Consider the following 22,373-nt stretch of genomic DNA (forward strand, 5'->3'; position numbering starts at 1 on the left):
ATTAAATGTCACTACTGTCTAAAATTTTCGTTTTAATCTGGTGTCTAGTCTTCTAATTCCCTCCCTCTGTCCCAGCCAACAAATGCCTTACAATACAGGTTTTAAGAGAATACGTATGAGCTGGCTTAAGTGTTATTTATATAGTCATTTACAGCTGACTGAGTTCAGTTTCATAGGATTTGAAAGAGACAGAAAATACTTCATCTAGCAACAGCTGCGGGAGATTAAGGATTTATTTAACCTATGGAGAATTTTCTTCTTCTGCATTCTTCATGTGCATGCACCACTGTTCAAAACTGGGGAACAGTAGTGTTGAAAAATTCCTGAATAAATTGAATAACAAGCAAGAACACAAGCAGGAGATAATGACAGTTATGGTGGCAGGGAGTTTGTGACCGAGAGGTGTCTCTCTGACTAATTCAGTAGTCTCAGGGCAGAAACTCTGTTGCAGACCAGGCTGTGTATATTTATTTCTTTAAGTTTTAGGGTATTTGATATAAGCTGTTCCTCAAGAAATATTCCTTCTTTGGAATTGGTTTGCACTGAAGAAAGACAAAACATTGCCTATGATTCTAAGATTTGGCAACCTTAGCTTGATCAGCCTGATGTTGCTTCCTTTTGGGTATGCTGGTTAGCTGAACTTTAAAGCTATTCCCTATGGTCCAGTCAAACTTGAACAGGATTATCTTTAGCAAACAACAAATCTATGTGAGCAATGTTAAAAATGAAAAGTGCTTGTGAACAGCATTGTATGTATGTTCACTGATTCCCTAAATGTCAGAAATCTGGCTCAGGGGCCACTTTTTACACTCTTGTCTAGACAAGAAAGTTTTATTTCATCAGTCTCATCTAAGCCAAAAAAGCTTGAGACAGTCCTTGAAACTAACCCATTTGAAAGACTCCAGCAACAAAAAGGGAGTCAGAATTCCTTCATGAGGAAAACAAGAAATAAGTCGGTCAACTTTTGACCATATGTTGTCATTATCTTGCATAAAACAAGTAATTTTGCAACTCCCATGTTTGAGCTGGGTGCTAGGCCTAGCAGGTTTTTTTTAGGAAATTTACATCTTGCTAAGAATGCAAAACTACTTGAAAATCTCTTAGGGTAAAACTTCCTTGAGAAACAATTGCTGGAACTGTTTTGAAATGCCATTTCTCTTGCATATGGCCTCAGTGGTGTTCCATAAAAAGGTGCTGTACTAGTTTCATTCTTCATCAGCGTGGAAAGTAACTAGTTCCTAAGCAACAGTTTTTTGTGCTTGCTCCATACAGAGAGGAATTGAATTATATTTTCTCCCTATTTCCTTCTGATTCTAGATCTCTTCCTCCTTTAACAACCTGGATCCCTTTGGCACAGGACAGAGCCTTCCTCCTCTGCAGGTGCCAGAGCAAGTAACTCAGACCACCTTGATTCCACCATTAAAAAAGCCTCCCAAGTGGATTCGCAGACCTGTGGGGGTTTCATTTGCAGTAAGTGAATGGAGCATCCTTGGCTGAAAATGGAATAGATGTGTTGTCTTGTGGCACGATCCTTTTTCACTGGAGAAACCTGTATCTTCCTGTTGCTAGTTGCTTTAATGCCTGCTTAAGGTGCATTGTGGTGTCTCATGAAGTGAAGTTTGTTTATTCTCAACATTCAGATATATTTCCAACAAGAAAGAGTCCTGTAGCAGAGAATGGGAAATTATAAGTAGGAGTTAACAAAATCTAAGAAAAACTTGTAAAAGCTGTCCTTGCAGGCTGGCATGCATTCCCATTCCCTGTCTGTCTCTTTCCTGTCCAGGCATTTAATTTTCTTCACATCTTTGCTCCTATATTGAACAGCTGAATTATCCTTCTGGACTGTTGCATGACTTGTTCTTTGTCTAGTCCCTGCTCTTCACCTGATATTTTTTATCATTGCAGTGTGCCTCTCCATGTAACAAAACAACTAACAATTCTTTTCAATGGCACTTTTTCCTCTGTGCCTCTCTGACACTTGCAATTGGCCAGGCCTGATCAGATATGCACAAGTGTCAAGTTTATCAGTGTTCAGTTCAGCTGAAGGGCTTGTAATGAGAACTCCCCAGTGCTCCTATCATCCATCCATATACACGAAACTCTTGGGTTCCTTGTGATCACTGCTGGAGCTTGGGTCTGCCTTGCTAAAAGAAGAACTAAGTGAGTAGCTTTTGCCTTTGTTTATAAGAATACTTACTGTGTCTCTCTCTGTCATTCTCAGTTTGGAGGAAAACTGATTACCTTTGGTCATACCAAAGCTCCTGCACAGCAAATGCAGCAGACTTATCCACACCAAGTATTTATCAGTCAAGTCACTACTGAAACTGAATTCCTGCTCCGATCCAAAGAACTGCAGATGGCCTTGCAGTCAGGAAACCTCCTGGATTACTGCCAGGGCAAGATCCAGACAGCCAAGTTGCCATTTGAGGAGAACCTTTGGAACTTCTTGAAGGTAGGATGGCTGTGGTGAAATACAGAGGTCAGTTCTTCTATGGTCCTGGGGTGGAATATGGTCCTCTCTAGCCCTTTATATTCTTGTTCTTTGAAATATAAAATGGAATTGAATGAACATACTCATTACGTTTTTAAAGAAAGTTGAGGTATTGGAAGTTTCTTGGTTTTTATTAGGAATGGTCTTTTCAGTGGACTTGATTTGGCTTCCTGAAACAGGAGTTTTCATCTCAACACACTGCCAAGCTGTATCTGCCTGCTACCTGTGGAGCTGTACATTATTATATTTGAAGGTGAAATCCAAATGGACAGTGAGATACCCTAGAACAAGGGAGAGAGCTGTGGTGGCATGAGGACTGACTAGCCTTCATGGGCAATTTGGTAGCATGAGAGTTTGGTAAAAGGTCTTCCTTCTGAAAAGGCAGAGCTTAGTCTTGGCAGTGGTTTGGAGGGCAGAATCTTGGCATCTTTGCCATAGTATTATATTTGCATGGGGAACCTTGAATAGGATGGCCGGCTGTAAATCTAGGTGGTGACAGTGGTCTCCATTGCAACAGTTTCTTCTGTTGAATTAAATGAGAGACATCAAACTGTCATTTTTAGTCATTTTTTATAATCCATGTGGTCTGTGGTCCTGAAAGACCACTCCAGTACATAAAGGATCTATTACAATAGATTGTCTTAAACTACAAACTAGACTTCTGTACAAGTTTGGAACAATGGTCCTGGAGCATCATTCCTGCTTCTGCAGGAACAGTTTCAGAAATAGACTGTTTACAAGTATCTTATCCATGTACAGTTTGATCATTTGTGTAGAAAGAGCAGCATGGGACTTAGCTGAGACAGATTCTCCTGGCAGAATGTTAATCATGCATTAAACCATATAAATAGTGCCTATCAATTAGGCTGTGTGCAGCCTGCGGGAATTTTTGGGAGTGTCTGAAATCCTCATCCAGGGAGCTTCTGTAATTAATTCTTAACTAATTCTTATGAAGCCAACTAGCAATTCAGGCAACCGCCTTGTCTCAGTTTCATGCAGACTCAAATCAGTCAATTCTCTCTATGAAGAGGTTAGTTTGGCAATTCCTAGACTATCCAGGGAATTAATGACCAAGTACACTAGGTATGTGTACAGTCACAGTCTTGATACACAGTTGTACCTCAGTTGTAACTGCAAACTTGAATTTGGTCCTTTTATCATGACTGTAAATGAAATTCCACATCTTTACATAGTAGTTATTAGGTGGACTTCACATAGTTGAATTATTTATCTATAAACTGAGCTCTAAACTTTGCTGCTGCCAGAAGCAGCTAACTGTTTTCAGTATGTAGATGTCTATGATTTTACATATTTTTTTGTCTTTTTGATATCCATTGGGACTCAGGTGAATTTGGAGCAGGAGTCCAGGACTAAACTTCTCAAGCTGCTGGGCTACAGTAAAGAGGATCTGCAAAAAAAGGTAAGGATTATTTCCAATAGATAAAAACTTTTACAGGACTAAAGTTGCTGCAGGAGAGTTGTAAGGTCCTATTGGAACTGAGCAAGTGATCTCATAGCACACAAAAGACCAAACTGTGTGAAATTTCAGCTGGGAGTCACGTGAAGTATACCACACTAAAAAGCAAATGCAAGCACTTGGAAGGGTGTAACTGTAGCTGTACTGAATCAAGCCTAAGAGGTCTTGAGCCCAGTTTTCTTGCTTTCAATTGTTGGTGCACTGGGAAGTGTTTAACAACAGTGCAGTTGTGAGAGCTTCTTTTAGCATTCAGCTCTCTGCATCTCAGGGGATTCTTCAACCAGGGGGAAGGTGGAGACAGTTCAGCATAGTAATGATGGATAATGCTCTGAAAAGGATAAATAGTCACTGATAGGCAGCCAGCCCAGGAATAGGGTGAAGTAGAAGTTTTCAAACAGGTGATGGAGTTGGAATTGTATCTGGGACTTGCCAGTCTCTTGGTAGTTTTGCTGTGCAGGTGCTTGCTTTGGTAGGGACTTTACTCTGTGTGTCTGTTACTTTTCTAGATCGCCTCATGTTTGAGTAACGGGATCCCAGATAAACAGCCCCTTCCTGAGGCAGGCGATAAAAACGCTGCACCAGATCAGGTATGTCCTGTACATCTTGCCAGCTTGGGAGAGCACAGCAGGGCAGAATGAACTGGAAGGTCTAATTCCAACCACAACTTGCTGGGCTCAATGCTGGCATTGCAGAGGGCAGTTTACAGGCCTGTCAGACCCTCACAGGGTCAGACTAAATGATAATAACTTTCCCTTCTGGCTTTAAAACTAATCAGTGAGCAATGAAGGACTCCTGGCTGTTATTCCTGCAAGAAGGTTTGCTTCACCTGTGTTGCTGTCTTCAGTGGTAGACTTACCCTCACCCCAGCTTAACTTGAGGCTACTGTTCTGGATTTCCTCTGTGAAGTTTTCTGCTGTGGTATTTCTTTCATTTTCACCTCTATCCTCTGAAATGTATTTTCACATTATTTTGAGATGTCCATCTTCAGATGCCTTCCAAGGCATGGTTCACTGTAAATTTTTCTCCTCTGAGGTATCTAAAACTTATATCCTCTCATTAGTAATCATCTTCACAAGCCTCCAGCACTGGCTGAGATATTCTAGGAGTAGCAATTGTGTCCTGCATTCCAATAAAGCACCACGCATGGCTGTGATCCAACCTGTTATTTACGGATTTTACTTGTTGGTCTTGTCTCTGTTCCATCCAAAATAGTTCACCTTGCTCAAGGACTGACAGTTGAGTTGATGAATGCTGCCCAGCAGTGCTGTTGGCATTGCATGTCTTGCACCATCAATCTCCTAAGCTTTGTCAATTGCAGCATTGCTCCTGTTGCTTCCCTCGTGAAACTGTGCAGATTGATTGCGCAGTGACAGGAGTTTCCAAATTGAAATTAAATTTATATGAGCATGCACAGCCAAATGGAGAGCAGCCCCATCCCACCCTATAGTCCACTAAACTGTTTTGGTAGGGTATGTGTCTGCAGTGAATTAAATAAGCTCTTGCACTTTTTGCACAGCTTTTGATGAATTCCAGCGATGATATAGCTGCTGTTTCTTCCTCTTCAGCCTTTTTTGATAACCTCATCCCACAGAATATGAGCACATTGGAGATTCCTGTCACAGAAGGTATGCTGTATAAAGAGTGTTTCTGCACTCTTAGGAAAAGGGGAGAGGAGGGAAAACCAGAAAACTGAGAGACCAGGAAGAATCTAGTTCACTCCAGCAGACAGATAATTTTAAAACATATGACCACTTCAAGTATCATGCAGCATATCTCATTGAGCATAGAAATACTTTTCCCAGATGAGAGACCCATTAAAAATACAGAAGAATCTTCTAGATGATGGAAGAGTTAGAGTCAGTAGGTTTTTTTGAGTTTCCAAATTGTCTTTTAGCTAGGTTTTTAGCTGTTACTGCTTTTTACTGCCTGCTCATTAAAACAAGCATCATCAATGAATCTGAGTGATGACTGTTTGGTTTGACTCTGCTTCTCACCTCTGTAGATACAGATGGGCTCATCAGCCAAGCCCTTTTGTTGGGGAATTTTGAGGGTGCAGTGGAGCTATGCATGCGAGCAGAGCGCTTTGCTGATGCCATCATCTTAGCTATAGCTGGTGGGGATAACCTCCTAAAGGAAACGCAGAAGCGCTACTTTGCCAAGCAGAAAACAAATCTCTCCGTGGTAAGTGATGGTTTTGTGTACACACTGAGCAGGGGAAGGTGTGCACTGTGCTGCCAAATGTTTCTCTCAATATATGGGGAAATGATTATTCTTCAATGAAGGAAGTAGAATGTCAGCAGAATCTGTACATCTCCTACTGATGTAACATTTACTCTAATGTCTTGGTAGTTCTATGACAATTTTATGTTGTCGACATAGTATGTATGTGTTCTCTTCCTTTTTTTTGTAATGGTTATAACCTGTGATGCATACTGCCCCTTTACACAGCTCAACTAAGAAGTTCCTAGCTTACTGATTTACAAATGGGGAAGTGTAACAGAGGTTGGGATATCTTAACACTGTGTTCCTGGTTATTGATAATAGCTGCCCTGAAAAAAGATATGTGTTAGATCTTCAGTCTTGTTTAGTGTGGCTGTTTCCATATTCTTTCAAGTGCTTTGTTGGACCTTTTTACTTTCCTTAGAGGCATCAGGTTCCAATTACTTTTAACATAGGGATGTTGAGATTGTTGGACCTTAATGTACAGTGAGGTAATTGCTGCATGGTGGAAAGCATATTTGAAAGTGAGCTATTGCTTTGACTGTAAGCTTATCTTTGTCTTCAGTGACTGACAGGCCTTCTGCTTCCCTTACAGCTGCTTTCCTCCATTGTGCAGCAGAACTGGCAAGATATTGTTTGCACATGTGATCTACAGAGCTGGAAGGAGGCACTGGCCATCTTGTTAACATACTCAAAGCATGAAGACTACACACAGCTCTGTGGTATGTAGTGTACTGTGTTTTGATACAATTTCCTTTGCAGGGGAATCTCTGGACTGCTTCTAGAAAGAAATGGATAGACTTAAGAAAAGAAAGCACTTCTTACTCATTACAGCTACCTTCTAGGTAGCTGGTACATAAGTGTGGACTGTTGAGTTAGGAAGAATGATAGGTGCACACTGTAGTTGATAATCATGGTGTAAAGTTGTATATGTGGATATTTCCAGTGACCTCTAGAAGTAGCATGGGAAAAAAAAAACCAGGATAGATGCTATCCCTAGGCTGAGACATGAAGAGGGTGATTTTTATTCTGTAGAGAAAGGTATTTCATTTACAATAAGAGGTCCAGTGGGCTTCATCCCATCTGAAACAGGTTTCAGCACCCTACTATTGCCTGGAGATTCCCACAACTCTTTTGGAAATTAAAAAAGAAAAGTGTTGGATTTTTTTACTGAATTCATCTCTCATTTCTTTCTTTTATGTGTTTGAGCAGACATATACAAATTGGCAGATGTAGAAAAAGTTTTTTTTTTAGTTTCAACCAGGTTGGCTTTGGGTTTCCTTCCCACTTCTCTATTATCCAACAGTTAAGCAATGGAACTGGTGAAGGGTCTAAATCCCAAGTCTTGTGAGGAGCAGCTGAGGGAGCTGGTTTTGTTTAGCATGGAGAAAAGGAGGTTTGGAGTGGCCTTACTGCTCTCTACAACTACCCAATAGGAGGTTGTACTTCTCCAAAATAACAAGTGATAGGAGAAGACGAAACAGCCTCAAGTTGCACCTGGGGAAATTTAAATTGGGCATTAGGAAAACCATGTAAACTCAATGGGTTCTCAAGCATTGGAACAGGCTGCCCAGGGAAGTGGTGGAGTCACCATCCCTGGAGTTATTTAAAAAACAAGTGTATGTGGCACTTACAGCTTTGGTGTAGTGGGACTTGGAAGTGCTAGGATTTTAGTTAGACTCCATCTTAATGTTCTTTCCTGATCTAAATGATTCTATCATTCTAATTAGGTGCAGATTCAAAGCATTTGGGTTAATGAGCTCTTCCAAAGGGGAGTGTGTTAAATATTGGCAGCATCTCTTTCTCTCTAGACATGCTGGGTGCCCGCCTGGAGTCAGAGGGAGATGCAGCCCTGTCCAATGATGCCTGCCTCTGCTATATCTCATCAGGCAATGTGGAGAGGCTGGTGGAATGCTGGGTAAAAAACCATGAGACTTCGTCACCGCTTGCCCTACAGGTACAGGCACTGTGATGTTGGTTTGACTCCTCTTTAGGCCAGTCTGCTAGCCCTGAACTGTTCACATTTTCCCATCAGGGTATCTGGCTTCCAGCAGACAATGGATATCTGTTTGTACTCACCCAGGTATCTCCTTCTAGCCTGGATTATGGGCCTACTTTGAAAGGAGGCTTGCACTCTTAATCATTCAGGGTTTGTCTGTTTACATTGCATGTAAATCCAGCCTTGGACAGGAGTTACAGCCTACCTGCCTCTCTTACATACTGATGTCATCTCTGAGCTTTCTTTAAGTCAGGGAAATTTGAGCTATACTTTTTTTTTTTTTTTTAAACTGGTAGTAGCCTGGGATACATTTGCTGCTGTACTTGTCGTGTAACTTAATGCTGCAGTGATCTGGCTGTACCTTCAGAGCAGACTTAGCAAAATAAAATGAAGTCTGGATCATGATATCATCATATTCCTGCTGCAAATAGAGTGATCACATATGGGAAGTCACATCTTGCAGATAAATCAGGACTTCTGAGTCAATGTTGTTACCTACCTCTCTTCGTTCCTATCGATTATTTCACAGAATCACAGAATAATCTGAGTTGAAAGGGACCCACAAGGATCGAGTCCAACTCTTAAATGAATGGCCCATATGGGGATTGAGCCCACAATCTTGGTATTACCAGCACCATGCTCTGATCAACTGAGTTAATCTTAGTAATCTTTAGACTTAAACCAGTCCTGACTAAGTCACTAAGCCCTGTTGTGTCTCTCACCTGCTAGAATGAGCTAGACAAGTCATCCACTTGGATATCTGCAGATAATGCCCTCTGCTACAGAGTGCCCTGGTTTTGTAATCCCACTACTGAATAAAAGCAACAAAAAGGCATCTTCAGCACTCCTGGTTGTTTTTGAAACTGGCCTCCTCCCTGTTGCCAGATATCAGCATGTATCATTCTCCAGATGTAAACACTACTTTCATTTCTGGGAGTTGAAGAAGTTTTATTAACTAAAAACCTTCTGGTCCTCTTGCCAGCAGTAGTAGTTTTTTCTAGTGAATTTCTCTTGGTATGGTGTTAAGTCTTCCTCTTCCAAGTTGATTGGCTGTAACATGATTGTAATGATCTTGGGGCTTCTGATTTTCTTTTTTTCTCTTACTATTAAAGTAGCAATGTCAGGGTTTGCTTCCTGGTTCCTATTTTTCTTCAAGTGCTCCAGAGGAAATGGTCATCAGTGGCAGTATTTGGTGCAGAGGGGAGTAACTTCTGTCCACATTGGCCCTGATGTCAGCTGAGTGTGGAGAGCCATCTGGTATTGTCTCAGAATGAGATGGACTAGTAAAGCTAGTCACATTCTGAGTAGTATTATTTCTTCCTTCTCCCTGGATTATTCAGGATCTTATAGAGAAGGTGATGGTGCTGAGCAGATCCATTGAGATTCTCCGAGGCACAGCAGGACCAGCACCAGGCCCTGTCTTGGCAGAACGAATCACCCAATATGCCAATCTCCTGGCATCACAAGGATGCTTGGCAGCTGCAATGAATTACCTACCCAGCAGCTCTAAAGAGGTGAGTGAGTAGCAAGCTGTTGTGGGAAAGAGTACTAGAGGGGAGAAAATGGTATGTTGTATGAGAGAAAGCTAGAGTTTTGACATGCTTCAGGACTGAAAGTTTCACCTTAGTTATGCTAACTTGAGAATAGAAGGGGAGGAGGGAAGGAGTTCCAGGATAGGGGGTTTGTCTTCATTTGCATTTTCTTTGTAGTGCCTTTGGTTCAAGGAAAAGGAAAGGAGCTGTAGAACTGTAAAATGGTTGGTGGAGAACAACACTGGGAAGCAGTTCTCCAGGGAAGCTGCTCTCTTCTTGAAATTAGCTAGTAGAGGATGGGAATGGGGAAGTCACCTGGCAGTTTGAAATAAATCCATCTAGTGCCTAAATGTGGGTAGGGGCTGGGGAGGGAATACTCCTAAGACTGGGGGAAGGATCAATGAGACTTCATCTGCCTGGGAGTATGACAGGTGATGTCCCAGATTGTCATTTACCATTTGTTGAGTTTTTTTCCTGGTGGCTGTTGGGGGCATGGTTAGCTGTGCAGTTTGATTCATAGTCAGCTTTAGGTCAAGGTCTACTTTACATGCCTCCCCAGCATTTTTCATCTGGGGGTCTCAAAGTGCTTCTTCTAAGACATAGTTTGTTTCAGCTCCTGATTGAACAGCTCCGAGACCGGCTCTTTCATGCTCAAGGAGAGAATGTGGGTGATCAGCAGCCACCCCCTTTCCCCTACACTCGTGTCAATGTAGGAGTCATTAAACCCACAGCAGCCAAGGGTGGTCCCAGCCTTGAAGGAGCAGCTCACAAAGCAGGTCCCAGACATCCAGAGAAGGTAGGTCCTAAACTGAAATGTTCATGGCTTGGGAAGAGGGAGGAAGGCTACTGGGTTGTGGAAGGCATGTGAAGTAATATGAGATGACATAAACTGCAGACACTGAGGAATTCCTGGGTGATGTCCTTCACTGGAGCAAATGCAAGCTCTGTGACAATCCAAAAGTAAGCTGTCTGGCATCTTTTCACAAAGCCCTGTCCTACCTGCAGTCCCTGGAGGAGACTGTTACTAGTGATCCACTGAGATCTCAAATCTTAGGGTGAAAGGGGCTGTGGTCATTTTCCTATGCCCATCTTACACTGATATCTTAGTAAAGTTAGTGTAGTATGGCTTCATGGCTCCATCTTGAAGTTTTGCTTACAACCTCTATTATTCCCTTACTGTTCCTTTGTTATTTCCTCTGATTGTGCTTCCTGGAAGTCATTATATGGGAACTTGCTCCTGAGGATTAATCCTTTTGAGAGCTGGAGAATACTCTGAAGAGTGTGGTGCTCATCTTGTTGAGCAAGCTACGTGGAAAAGGCCTTTGATCAAGTGCATCCAGGACATCAACAGCAGCAGCAGCTTCTGTTGCCTGAGAAGTGACAGGGATAGAAATTGCATCTGCTAGTATGTGTATATGACTTTGTCATCCATTTGCAAGTTCTTTGTTTTTTAATTGCAGCCCAACTATCAGTCGTTTGCCCCTTCAGCACCATCTCAGCCTTCAGTGCCTTCCCTCTTCACACCTCAGCCAGTGCCAGCGATGTCTGTGTCACCTCAGCACATTGTCCCTCCCCAGGCCAGCACAGGTCCACCAGCAAGTGTCTATTCCAGAGGGCACCCATATCCACAGTACAACATGGGCTTGAACCCAGCAACTGTCTCAGGGCCAGGTAAGCATTGTCTGATAGTTGTGTCCCTTTCCAGATTTTCTGAGACTAAATCCTTCAACATGAGTGACTGCTCTAGTTTTTTCCTTACAGGCCTATTATACTGACAAAGAAGAAGTCAGCTAAGAAGCTTCTCAGTGCTTCTGACATATCTAGTTGTAGTAACTGTTGCTGCATGTGTGCTGATACTAAGCATATATGGGGTGGAAAAGCCACAGCTGGCTTGGTGGCAGTTTGAGTGATGTAGCCTGGGCTAGGAGCGACACAGATATTAGAGGGTATGGCTTGAAGAAGGGAAGGCTTACTACCTAGAAGGATAGTGTCATAGTTGGCACATGAAAAAAGTGATGCTGATACACTCTCTCTGTTGTCTGTAGCTGTGTCACAGTCTCAGCCATTTGGACCAGTGGGAGTCAGACCTGTTGGTCCTGCTCCCTTCTCCAGCCAGCCCTCTCTGCCAGGACAGTCCATGCCCATGACATCTCCTGGTGTTCCACCACCCAGACCTGCTCTCTTCGCTCCAGCCTCAGTCCCATCATCTCAGCTCCCTGCAGCTTGTCCTCTCCCTGTGGCAAACCAGTCTCCTTTAGACTTCTCTTCAGCACCTTTCAACTGCCCCATGAACATGGGTTATCCTCAGGGAGGTCCTGGAGCTCCATCTACTAAACCACTGCCAGCAACCATTCCTCCTCCTCCCACAGGTAAGTACTGCTTGTGTGTCCAGGACAAGGCCAGGTGGGGTTTGCAGCACAAATGGACACGGGTCTTCTGAGGTCCAGTTTGTCTCCATAAAGGCTGGATGTAGTGCTGAGGCAAACCTTACAGGCACAGAGTGCTGAATCTTGCTGTGGTGGTGAAACTCAACAATGGTGACAGTTTCATTCAGCCTGTTCAGCTGTTCTTTTTCCCAGTTTGTGGTTGCAAGATGATGTCTCTTCAGGTCTTCAGTGCACCCTGAACAGTCATCTACTCCAAAGGCATCTGCTCTGATGGAAAGGGTGGTGGTTCCAATGGAACACCTGGTGGAAGGTTTGCTTATCTCACCCTTGCTTATGCAACTTACATGAGAAGTGCATTTGAAATGGTGGGAGAGCTTCCCTGTCTGAGATACCCCTTACTTAGCTTCAGGATTAAATTCCTCTGTTTTCTGTGCTCTAGTGCTCCCATTTTCTTCCTGTTGTCATAAAGGGCTTGTCTGGGAATCACTTCTGGATTCTTCTCTGCAGTGTTTTAGACCCCTCTGGGTCTATAGTTTGAATCCAGTCTATCGTGTGAAGGCCTTGCTGGCATGATGAACAGAAAGTGTTGTTGGACCTAGTTTCCCATGGATGGGCATTTATTCTATTTCCCAGAATATCTGGTGTTTGTTATTCTCTCCTGTCCCAAGGGACAGGCTTAGCCAGGCTGTGGAGATCCCTAACAACAAGGCTGACAATCCATAGATTTTTGAGCAGATGTTTCTCCAAGCCATACATATGCTGAGTGTGAAGGAACAGAAGCTATGATGTTTGCCTTCACCTGAAATCCTTTGCTGACCTGTGTTTAACCAAGGATAGCAAATGGTGTGAAATCTGTGGGGACTACACACCAAAGGGTCTAAGCTACAGCTGGACAAATTCCTTCCTGAAAAGCTTTTTGGCATGGTAGTCCAGTGAAGTTACTCACTGAGTGAAAGCTGTTGGTGATCATGCCTTTTCCACCCTGCCTTGATTTTCAGGTTTCTTCCCTTGGCTAGATCCCCACACGGATCATGCAGGTAGTACCCAGAGAAACTTCCAGACCTGTGGGTCAGGCAGTGTTGCTGCTTCCAGTGAAATGCATGTTTTGATGTGTGTGCATGTGTGCATGCTCACTGCTGTTTGTGGTTTTCTTGCATGCCTGGGGAGCTGTACATGTGGAGTAGGGAACTTACCTGTCCTGAGGACTAGTAAGTGACAGCTAGTGATACTGGAAGGAAAATAAAAGTACTATGCTATTACTCATGAGTTTGGGTATAGAAAACAAGGTCTCCCACTTCTTCCTTCTCTATTTTCCTCCAGTTCTGGAGGTACTAGGCCATTTTCAGTCTGTCATTTCAGGCAGTTGCTGGGCCAGCAGGACAGGGAAGCAGACAGTTTTCCTGTCTTGGCTCTCTAGGCAAGGAACAGGCCAGTGGTTGTGACTTTGCTCTCTCTGTTACTCTCCCAGCCTTTTTCATAGTTTTGCTTGTGCTTTCCCCCTGTGGTTTGGAAGAGGTGGAGTCCCAGCAGAAGCAGTAGTGGAGTAGAGCTTCCCAAGCAGAATCTGGGGGCTCTCTTGCAAAGGGAACTGGAAATCCCTTTTGGCTTTAGTTAAAGGGTGAGGTTTGGCTTTGAATCTTAGTTGACTGTTGGGGAAAATTTGGACCCAAGGGGTTTTCTGACTGATACTTTCTCTCCTTCGGATTCATTGGTGTTGGAATGAAGTAATTTTTTAATCTACATTGTCAGTGGGGTAAGCTCAATGTTTTTGAGGTCTGTCACTGCAGTGATTGCTGCTCTTTGGTGGGACCATCCACCAGGCAAAAATCTCACAGCTTTATTTAGGAAATCCAAGTACTTATAGGCACTTACACCCCCAAGCAGTCTGGCTGTGTGGAGTGGGACTCCAGAGAGGGTGTTATCCTTCAGCAGAGAAACAAAATACCTCAATTATCCCTGTTAAGGGAAGATGATTCCATGGCAAGGATTTCAAGCACTTCCTTAGGCTGAAGATGCCCTTCAGGAATTCACTACTAAGAAATTCCCTTCTCCTTGGCAGCATTTACCCCAGTTTTAATGGCAATGTATGGCATGCTTGGTTCAGCAGTGCAAACTGTCTTCCTTGACAGTGCTTTTTTGCCTGCTATTATTGTTGTGGTTTTGATTTGTATTTTTCTTAATCTGAAAAGGGACTGTAAAATCACTCAATCTGACTGGCCAAAATTGCTTGCTTTGGAAATTCCTGAATATAGTATCTACAGCTCATAAACATTACTACTAACACAATGAATAGACACTTCCACTTATAGAAATCCCAGGTTCCTGAGACTGTCAGGGATGGGGTGAAGGACAGCAACATATTGGCTCATCTCCTTTCTGGCCAGGATAATCCCTGATTCCAGCCTCTGATCTTGTTTTTTGTGGGACAGGTATTGCTGGAGACTGCTGCCATGGGGCACTCCTTTCAGGGATGGTGAGAAATCCTATTTCACAAGTAGCATAGGGAAGATAGCATTTCACCACAGCAAAATGCACCAGGGCCTGTTGTCTCTCATGTCTGATGATTAAGTGCCTGGCTTAAGGAGTGTAATTTAAATAGCTGTTTCCAGTGAGGATACAGAGTGCCACTGGGTTGGAATAGGGCCAAGGACTGCTAGGCCACAGACTCAGTGGGGGCCAGCAGAGTTCTAGGGCACAGAATCCCCAAGCTAGAAATAGGTGCCAACTTAATTAAACTTCTGATCCAAACTCATCAGAGAGCGAGTCTTGAAATCATGGGAAAAGGGAGGGCAAAAAGAGGCTGCCAGAATTTTAATAATAAAGGTAATTAAAGTAATGAAGCACCTTTTGCATCTTTCCCGTGATTTTTAAAGCTCAGTTCCCCTGTGATTTTTAAAGGATCAGTAGCTCATTAAGTGTAGCTCTGAGCTCCAGCAATTCTGATATTGCTCCCTTAGAATTATTCTGTTTTCTCCCAGATCATTCCTGTCTCATGGGCTTGAGGTTATTAATACTGGGGTTTTGTCTGAATGTGCAGGTATCTTTACAGGACAGCAGCAGACAAGATAGTTACAATTTGACCTTTTCAGAATGAAGAGTGGACGCAAGTCTTTTGGTGTCATGTTGTCTGATGAATTTTAAATTACCTTGAGTGAGGTTAGAGTACCACAGAAGCATCTGCTGAGACACCTCTCTGCTCCCAAAGCATTTACTTAAGTCTATTCCCTTCTATTTGGCAGTCAGCAAATTTGCTAAACTTTGGTTCTGATCATGATTTTGGGAGGGAGCCCACCCCTAAATCTTTCTGCCCTTATCAGAACAGCCTGTATTGCTTTGGACTGCCACCATGAGCATTCCTGTGAGTGCTGGTGAGAAGCCCTCTCACCTGTAGCATAGTTCTTGCTGTGCTACCACAGTGCCAGATTATCTGGGGAACCACAAGAACTTCCTGAAACCTGAGGTGCACACTTATGCAGGTCCCCACCAAGGTTCAGGCCTGACTCTGAGGCTGACTTCTGCAGTTTATAAATCATCCAGAAAGCTTCAGGTAGTTAAAAAAAAGTTTCCTGTGTGGGAGTGGGTGTGTGCCAGTTCAGTCTGATCAGATACCACCTCATAAAAGCTGTGCACACAGTTGGATACCAAGAATGAAATTAAGAAAGGGAAGTTGGAAGCAAGAGCATCTCATGGGTCTGTGAGCTAGGTTTGAAATTCCTCAGCTGAAACGGTTCTAAAGGTGCAATGACAAGGGAATTGGAGCCAAAGAGCCTTCTCCTGAAGGAAGTTCTAAACCATGCAAGCAACCATGAATTGTTGCTGCAGCCAGCTTCTCACAGTCTGAGGTTTGTGTCTTGTTCTCTGTCCTGGCAGCTCAGGAATCCTGGAGTGATCCCTCTACTGGAAGAGGAGGGCTTCAAAAGAAAAAGGTAAGTTTTCAGCTACAATATGTGTTGGTTGTCTTTTAGCCAGGGAGTTCCATGTAACAGGTACATTCCTATAAATGCTTGCTGTCAAACTCTGCAGGTCTCTATCCCCGTTGCTCTCTCTGTCTGCACTGCATGCATGGCTAGGACTGGAGTCTAAGTAATCTTGACTCTTTGCCATCCGAAGTCACACACTGTTCTGCAGGATGGCTGTTGTGTAACATGGTTATCAGCTCTAATGTTGCATCCTCTGTCAGTACTTCCCAGGCTGCCTACAGTAATTTGTTGTTAAAAATACAGATTTAATCTTTTGCCCTTGCCTACACAGTTTTTTTGATAGTGGCTGAGGAGGTCACATTCTCTTCACGCCTGACAGCTAGGGGCAGCATTTTCCCTCAGCACAGTGGAACCAACAGTGATTTTCCTCAGATGCTGATACCAAGTGATAAGGCACTTGTGCTGAGAGAAACTGGAACAGGTGTAGCTGTGAGCTGCCTGCTGTGTTGGTCCTGCAGCTCTCTGCCTGGTCGTGGTTGCACTGGAGGGCCAGCGAGCTGAGCTCTTCTGCAACAAATGCTCTCAGTACCCCATTTCTGTCACTGCTGCCTGCTGGCAGGTGTGACGAGAAGCTTCTTTGGCATCCTTCCCACCCCCCACTCCTCTTCTTTAGCTTGGAACAGACTTCTCGCCCTTTTTTCTGGCAGCATAGCTGGGAACCTGCTTCAGGCTGTGCTCACTACAACAGGATTAGCCTCTTGTTAAAGCCATCTCCTTTTGATCTAGCCCTGTTGGAGAGAATCTGTCATGACTCTCTGGCTTAGCAGGGGCACGATGAAGTGTTTGCAAGAGGAATCTCCCCCCATGTCGTGGGATTTTCCCCAATACTTGCTCAGTTGGACACTTTACTGCTGCTAATCTCTACATTCAGGACTCGTGCCGTTGCAGAGACCAAGCGGCTTTCTGAGGAGCAATGCTCTCAGGGGTAACGGATCTGTTTGACTGAACAATTCCAGAGGGGTTTGCTTGCTGTCGCTCTGACTGTTCATCTAGCATGGAAGAGGAAGGGCCCCATTCTCTGAGTCAGGGGGCTGAAAGAGCAGGGATGTGTTTTTTCCTCATGTTAAGAACTGGTGATTCTTCAAGTTAGAAAGGATGTTGAATTTTTCTGTGGAGAAGCAACCAACCCTTCTTCATTGGACTTGGTTTTCTTGATTGTTTTTTTATTTCCTTTCTTTGCTGACAGTTGCCTGAGAAATTTACTCCTCTGGCCCCCATCACAGCTCCAGTAATGGGCCTGCCTGCTGAACCCCAAGGGATCCATCCTCAGCTATCCAGGTTGCAAGAATCTGGCCAGTCACCCCCAGGAGCACCCAAGGAAGGCTGCCTACAGGTACCAGGAAAAGTTGGGCTTTCCCCAGCCACCAGCATCTTGTCAAGTAGAAAAACAACTCAGCTTTTAAGGTTCTTACTGCTTGGCAGCTACAGAGGGTTTATGCTGCTCCCTAGCCCCTACAAGGTGTCTCTGCCTGAGCATTAGAGGAGTTGCCAGGTTGGAAAATTGACACCTGGGTATGGCTGGGAGAGAGTGAAGGAGAGCAGACAGGCTGTCAGCCTGCTGGGAGTTGAGAATCCACGGAGGCCTGGAGCTTTATCACAATCTGAAGATGATAACCCAACTCTGTGCTTCCAGATATTCTCTGGGTTTGTGAAGGGGTGAAATTCCTTCTGTTCTCTAGTTTGAAGACGGGAATCTACCTGTCCAGCCTTTCATGCTCCTGTTGCATTCATTCAGCTGCTTTTTTTTTTCTGTCAGTATCACCAGCTACCTGGGGAAAGCAGTGAGAGGAAGGAGCTGCCCCCTGAGCACCAGGCTTTGAAGGCTACATTTGAAGGGTTGGTGCAACGCTGCTCAGCTGTTGCCACTGATCCAGTAAGTCCTTCCTTCTCTAATCTTTGACTTTTTTTCCCTTATATATGTTTGACTGATGCTTGCTTATTTTGGTTAATAGAGGAAAAGTCTTGTCCCTATAATCAAGTTAATCTCCATTTGCCTCCTTCCTTTAGGCTGCAGGCTTCTTCATTTTTGGGAACTGAGATGCATTCTCTAACTTTTATGCACTGTTTCTCATTGCCTTCTTGGAGTAATGATTCTCTCCTTCTGGCTTTCTTTTAAGGAAAGTAGAAGAATTTACTCAGCTAATTCAGCTTCACTGGCTTGATCTGCAGAGAGTTCCTGCAGAGCTGGTATTACGAGCTATCTTTAGAGCTTAGAGGGAAGGGCTGAGATATCCCAGGTGGAAGAGAAAGCCAAACAATCTTTGTGTCCAAGTAACTGCAGTTTCTCCACCCTGGTTCATGAAAGGCTATTGGCACATGTCACATTAGGTGAATGTGTCAGGCCAGACTGCCTGGAAGCAGAAAAGCAGTGTTTGCACATTGTTTTAGGTTGCTAAGTCTTCCCAGAGCTTAGGGCCACTAAGAAGCCTTCCAGAATACCTCTGTTTGATAGGTGTTAGGATGAACACTGAGATCAGACTGCTATCCAGAGTCTGGCAAGTAGGGCACCATCTTCAGCCTGTTTGCTCTGTGCTCTCTGAGAGTGCAGCATAGCAATTTCTGGGGGATAATCTAAAGCTTCCCTCTATGGACAGAAAGGCCTGTTGGTTTGGGCTTAAGCACTATGGTGGTGGTTGAATAAGCTGGCTCTGTACAGCAGTGCAAGGCACTTGAGCTCCTGTGGCTTCCAGGCCTATTCCAGCAGTGCCCAGAGCCAGGCATTTGTGTTCATGGAATAAGTTACCTGTGAGTGGATTGTTCAGGATTGGGTTAATGAGGTCAGTCTCATCAGAGCTGCAGTCACTTTCCTTGGTGGTTACCTAGACTGGGAAGGATATTCCCTCTTTTTCCTAAGGAGACCAAGAAGCAGCTCTTTCTTGGGTCAGTCAGGGTGAGGCTGTCTGAACACCCCATGGGTGAACTCTCACACTTTGGAAGTACTCACTCTATCCTGTGGTCTGCAAGTACTGGCAGAAGTGGGGAATGCCTAGGCTGGGATATGGGGACAGGGGCAATAAGTCTTTCTGTGTTGGGGAGAGAATGTGTAGATATGTACATGTATGTACATGTGCAGAGTGAGGGAATGGCTGGCTTATATCACAGACCCTGGCTGTCAGAGGCTGAGATGCAGTTGAATTGTAAGGTGCTGTGGAAAGACAAAGGAAGGGAGGGACTGACAGAGAGCACTTTGGCTCTGGAGAGGTGGCTTTGAAGGCAGACAAGTAATACCTGTTTTGCTTCAGAAAACACGAAGGAAGCTGGAGGACGCGTTGCAGCGGCTGGAGTGTTTGTACGAGAAGCTCCGAGAGCAGGCAGTAAGTAGATGCCACCATTCCTTGTCATCCAGCTGGGTCCCTGAGCCCACCTTGGCACTGGGTTGTGGGTCTTGGTGTCTGTACCAGTGTAACCAGCACATATTCTCTTGGAAGACAAGGGGAGTGCCAAACCTTGTAATGACCACGAATCCAGCCAGCCTTGTATCTTCTTTCTTAACAGTGGCCCAGACAAAGTGTAAGGAAATGTACCAGAGGAGATATCTGCAAGGTGCTTTTACCCTTCAAGAAGTACACTGGCACATAGACAGATCCCAGATGGAAAGGGGCAGTTGGGAGTGGTTAAGTGTGAACATAGTGTAACTAGCTTAGAAAACTCCAAAGATGATGCCAATTGCTGATGCCAACTGGCAGTTGTAGTCTGCCAAGGGAAAGCAAGGGAAGAAGCATCTATCCCTCCTGCCAGTGCTTGACTGTGTAGGTGCTGTTTGGTGAAGTGGAGAACAGTAAGGAAGGGTGTGGATGGAGAGAGACCTGAGTTATATTGCTGATCATACTGATTCATTTCTTCTCCCTCTCTACAGCTTTCTCCAGCCATCCTCATGGGTCTCCATGAAATTGCCCGATGCATTGAGGCTAAGAACTACCCACAAGGTCTCCTGGTTCACACCCAAGTTGTGAGCAGCAGCAGTTTCAGTGAGGTGTCTGGTTTCATGCCCATCCTGAAAGTCCTCATGACCATAGCAGGCAAGCTGAATGTGTAAAGTGTGGAGCAGCTGGAACAGTGCACACCAAGAGCTGATGGACCGCCTCACCTGTTGTTGTGCTGCAGGTTGTGGATTCTCCTTCTGACTGTGGAGAAATAGGTCTGTGCCAGTGCCTGGAACTGTGCTAGGCCAGTATGCCTGGCCCCATCCACTTTCCAGACAGCCCACTGGTGCCTGCAGCTCCTGGAGACTGTTCTTTCTCTCTTTTTTCTTACTAGTCTGAGGCCACTTTTCAGCCCGGGGATCTCAATTTCAGGCTGTCCAGGTTGCACAGAAGTCCTTCTTCTTCCCTATATCCCCAGCACAAAGGGGAAACTTCTTCCCTTCTAGGCTGACATTGCTTTTTATTTTTCAGGAAATGAACAGGGCTGGTACCTGCAGCAGCACCACAGATGAGCCTCAGGCTCTATTCCCTGCTGCAGAGTAAACTTCCTGAGTGGTAGCTGGGCTGCCTTGGGAATCTAGGCTGGTGTGTCCTCATTCTGCAGGGCTGCAGCAAGGATATCTCCTGGCTCCTTTCTCTTCATTCTCATCTGTGACTCACCCTTTTACACCTCTGCATCCATATCCTGCTACAGCTAGGGCTAGCTACTAGTCTATTCCAGGCCAGCTTTAGTTCTCTTTCTTCTTCACCAAGCTCTCTGTTTTTAAAAAAGTCTCCAGTTCACCCTCTATCCACCTTCTTTTATATCTTTTGTCCCATCAGCTGCAGGCTCAAGCCCATAATAGTTCAGGTTCAGGGATGATTTCCCTTTCTATTTCTGGGACTCTTCCATTCAGGAATGTTGGCAGGTTGTGCTCTGTGCACTTCTCTCCAGAGCCAGTCACATCCTGTCTTGGAGTTAAAAGCTGCCCTTTCTGGCTCCTGACTTTTTTCACTTTTATTTTAGCACAGCTGGACTTTTACCCACTGGTGTTATTTAAAGGCTTCCTACTTCAGGTTTTTCAGATGGCCTAGGGGCTAAGAGCAGCAGGGATTGTTTAAGTCCCATAAAGATTTCCCTTGAACTACCCTGACCAGCCCAGACTTGAGTAGGGAGAGACACCTCATTGCTACAGGTATGGTGCATTCATATACTGCCTACAGTTGCAGATACATGTAAAGGTGGTTCTCAGAGGCCCCTTGGCACTATGGTGGTAGGACTATGCTGCAGGAGGTGATGCTGTCAGGACTTGAAGATATGGATTGTGCTGAGACTTGTCATCACTGTGGCAATTCCTCTGGGAGTAGATGAATGAAGCATATCTGTTCTGAGGAAGAGGTCTGGGAAAGCAGATGGGATTTTAGGGTACATTTTTTTGTGTGTATATTTCCCTCTCTTCCTCCCTCCTTGCCTTCTCTCTCAACATCCTTCTTACTAACCAGGCAGCATAATCATTGATCCATAGCTGAGAGCAAGGCTTATTCCCAAGATTTGGATGCAGCCAGCCCCTACTTGCTCTGCTTGCTTCTTGAGTGATAATGCTATCATGGGCCTGCGGTTCAGTGACGTACACAAATCAACCTAGTCTACCATGAGACTTAGGAGGGAGGAGAATCAGAGAAGGGAGGAAGAGGACATGTCTCATTCTCTCCTTTCCAGGTCAAAGTGCCTCCTTGTTGCTGCTGTGTTGTTTCTATTGCTGCGGTTTGATGCACTGAGAAATTACAGAACAGTGAAATAAAAACTGTGTTTTGTGATCCTTTTCATAGGCAGGTCACCTCTGGCTGCACGGGACTTCCTCAGTCTGCATGGCCACCCACTGAGGGGGCAGTTGAGAACTGTGGGGCAAACCAGATTTTGGGCTCTGCTGCTATGGGTGGCATCCATCCTGGTGTGGTGAGACCTCAGGTCTTACCCACTCTCTAAGGGTAAGAGGGTCAGAGCACTGATCTTCCCCAGATCACCTGCATCAGTTGTGACTGTTCATCTGCATCAGACACAAGGCCCCCAGACACAGGTTCTCTTGGGGAATCTCAGCAGTGTTGGGGATTTTGCACTTGACATCAAGAGCTGGAAGTATGTCAGTAAGAAAGCAGAGAGCTCTTGATGACATCGTCTGCCATTGGAAATAAATGTTACACCACTGAAGCCATGCAGCTTGAACTAGGATAAGGATTGGACCTGTGTGGAAATTTATACCCTTGAATTGGCAGTTCTTATAATTAGTCAATAACTTAGGAATCTGTTGGCTAATTTCATTTAATCTTTTAAGGAGTTAAGAAGGGCTGAATTGAAACATAATACTGAGATAAAGGTGGGGGAAT

At 44.5% G+C, this 22,373-nt stretch overlaps 1 protein-coding gene across 2 annotated transcripts in view; it reads left to right on the forward strand.

Moving 5' to 3' along the window:
* SEC31B (SEC31 homolog B, COPII coat complex component) overlaps window positions 1-21,808 on the forward strand; it is a 34,725-nt gene extending 12,917 nt beyond the window's left edge. For both annotated transcript variants that reach the window (XM_056494838.1, XM_056494837.1), the window contains exons 10-26: window positions 1,318-1,470; window positions 2,222-2,452; window positions 3,837-3,911; window positions 4,475-4,555; window positions 5,485-5,593; window positions 5,971-6,149; window positions 6,784-6,910; window positions 8,000-8,145; window positions 9,528-9,701; window positions 10,333-10,515; window positions 11,180-11,390; window positions 11,765-12,088; window positions 15,977-16,032; window positions 17,273-17,419; window positions 17,843-17,959; window positions 19,329-19,400; window positions 19,943-21,808. In XM_056494838.1, coding sequence (XP_056350813.1) covers window positions 1,318-1,470; window positions 2,222-2,452; window positions 3,837-3,911; window positions 4,475-4,555; window positions 5,485-5,593; window positions 5,971-6,149; window positions 6,784-6,910; window positions 8,000-8,145; window positions 9,528-9,701; window positions 10,333-10,515; window positions 11,180-11,390; window positions 11,765-12,088; window positions 15,977-16,032; window positions 17,273-17,419; window positions 17,843-17,959; window positions 19,329-19,400; window positions 19,943-20,122 — 2,565 coding nt within the window. In that variant the 3' untranslated portion in view covers window positions 20,123-21,808. The remainder of the gene's footprint in view (window positions 1-1,317; window positions 1,471-2,221; window positions 2,453-3,836; window positions 3,912-4,474; window positions 4,556-5,484; window positions 5,594-5,970; window positions 6,150-6,783; window positions 6,911-7,999; window positions 8,146-9,527; window positions 9,702-10,332; window positions 10,516-11,179; window positions 11,391-11,764; window positions 12,089-15,976; window positions 16,033-17,272; window positions 17,420-17,842; window positions 17,960-19,328; window positions 19,401-19,942) is intronic.
* Window positions 21,809-22,373: the final 565 nt, after the last annotated feature.

The sequence above is a fragment of the Oenanthe melanoleuca genome, chromosome 6, assembly GCF_029582105.1.
Source record: "Oenanthe melanoleuca isolate GR-GAL-2019-014 chromosome 6, OMel1.0, whole genome shotgun sequence".
In the NCBI taxonomy this organism is placed as follows: Eukaryota; Metazoa; Chordata; class Aves; order Passeriformes; family Muscicapidae; genus Oenanthe; species Oenanthe melanoleuca.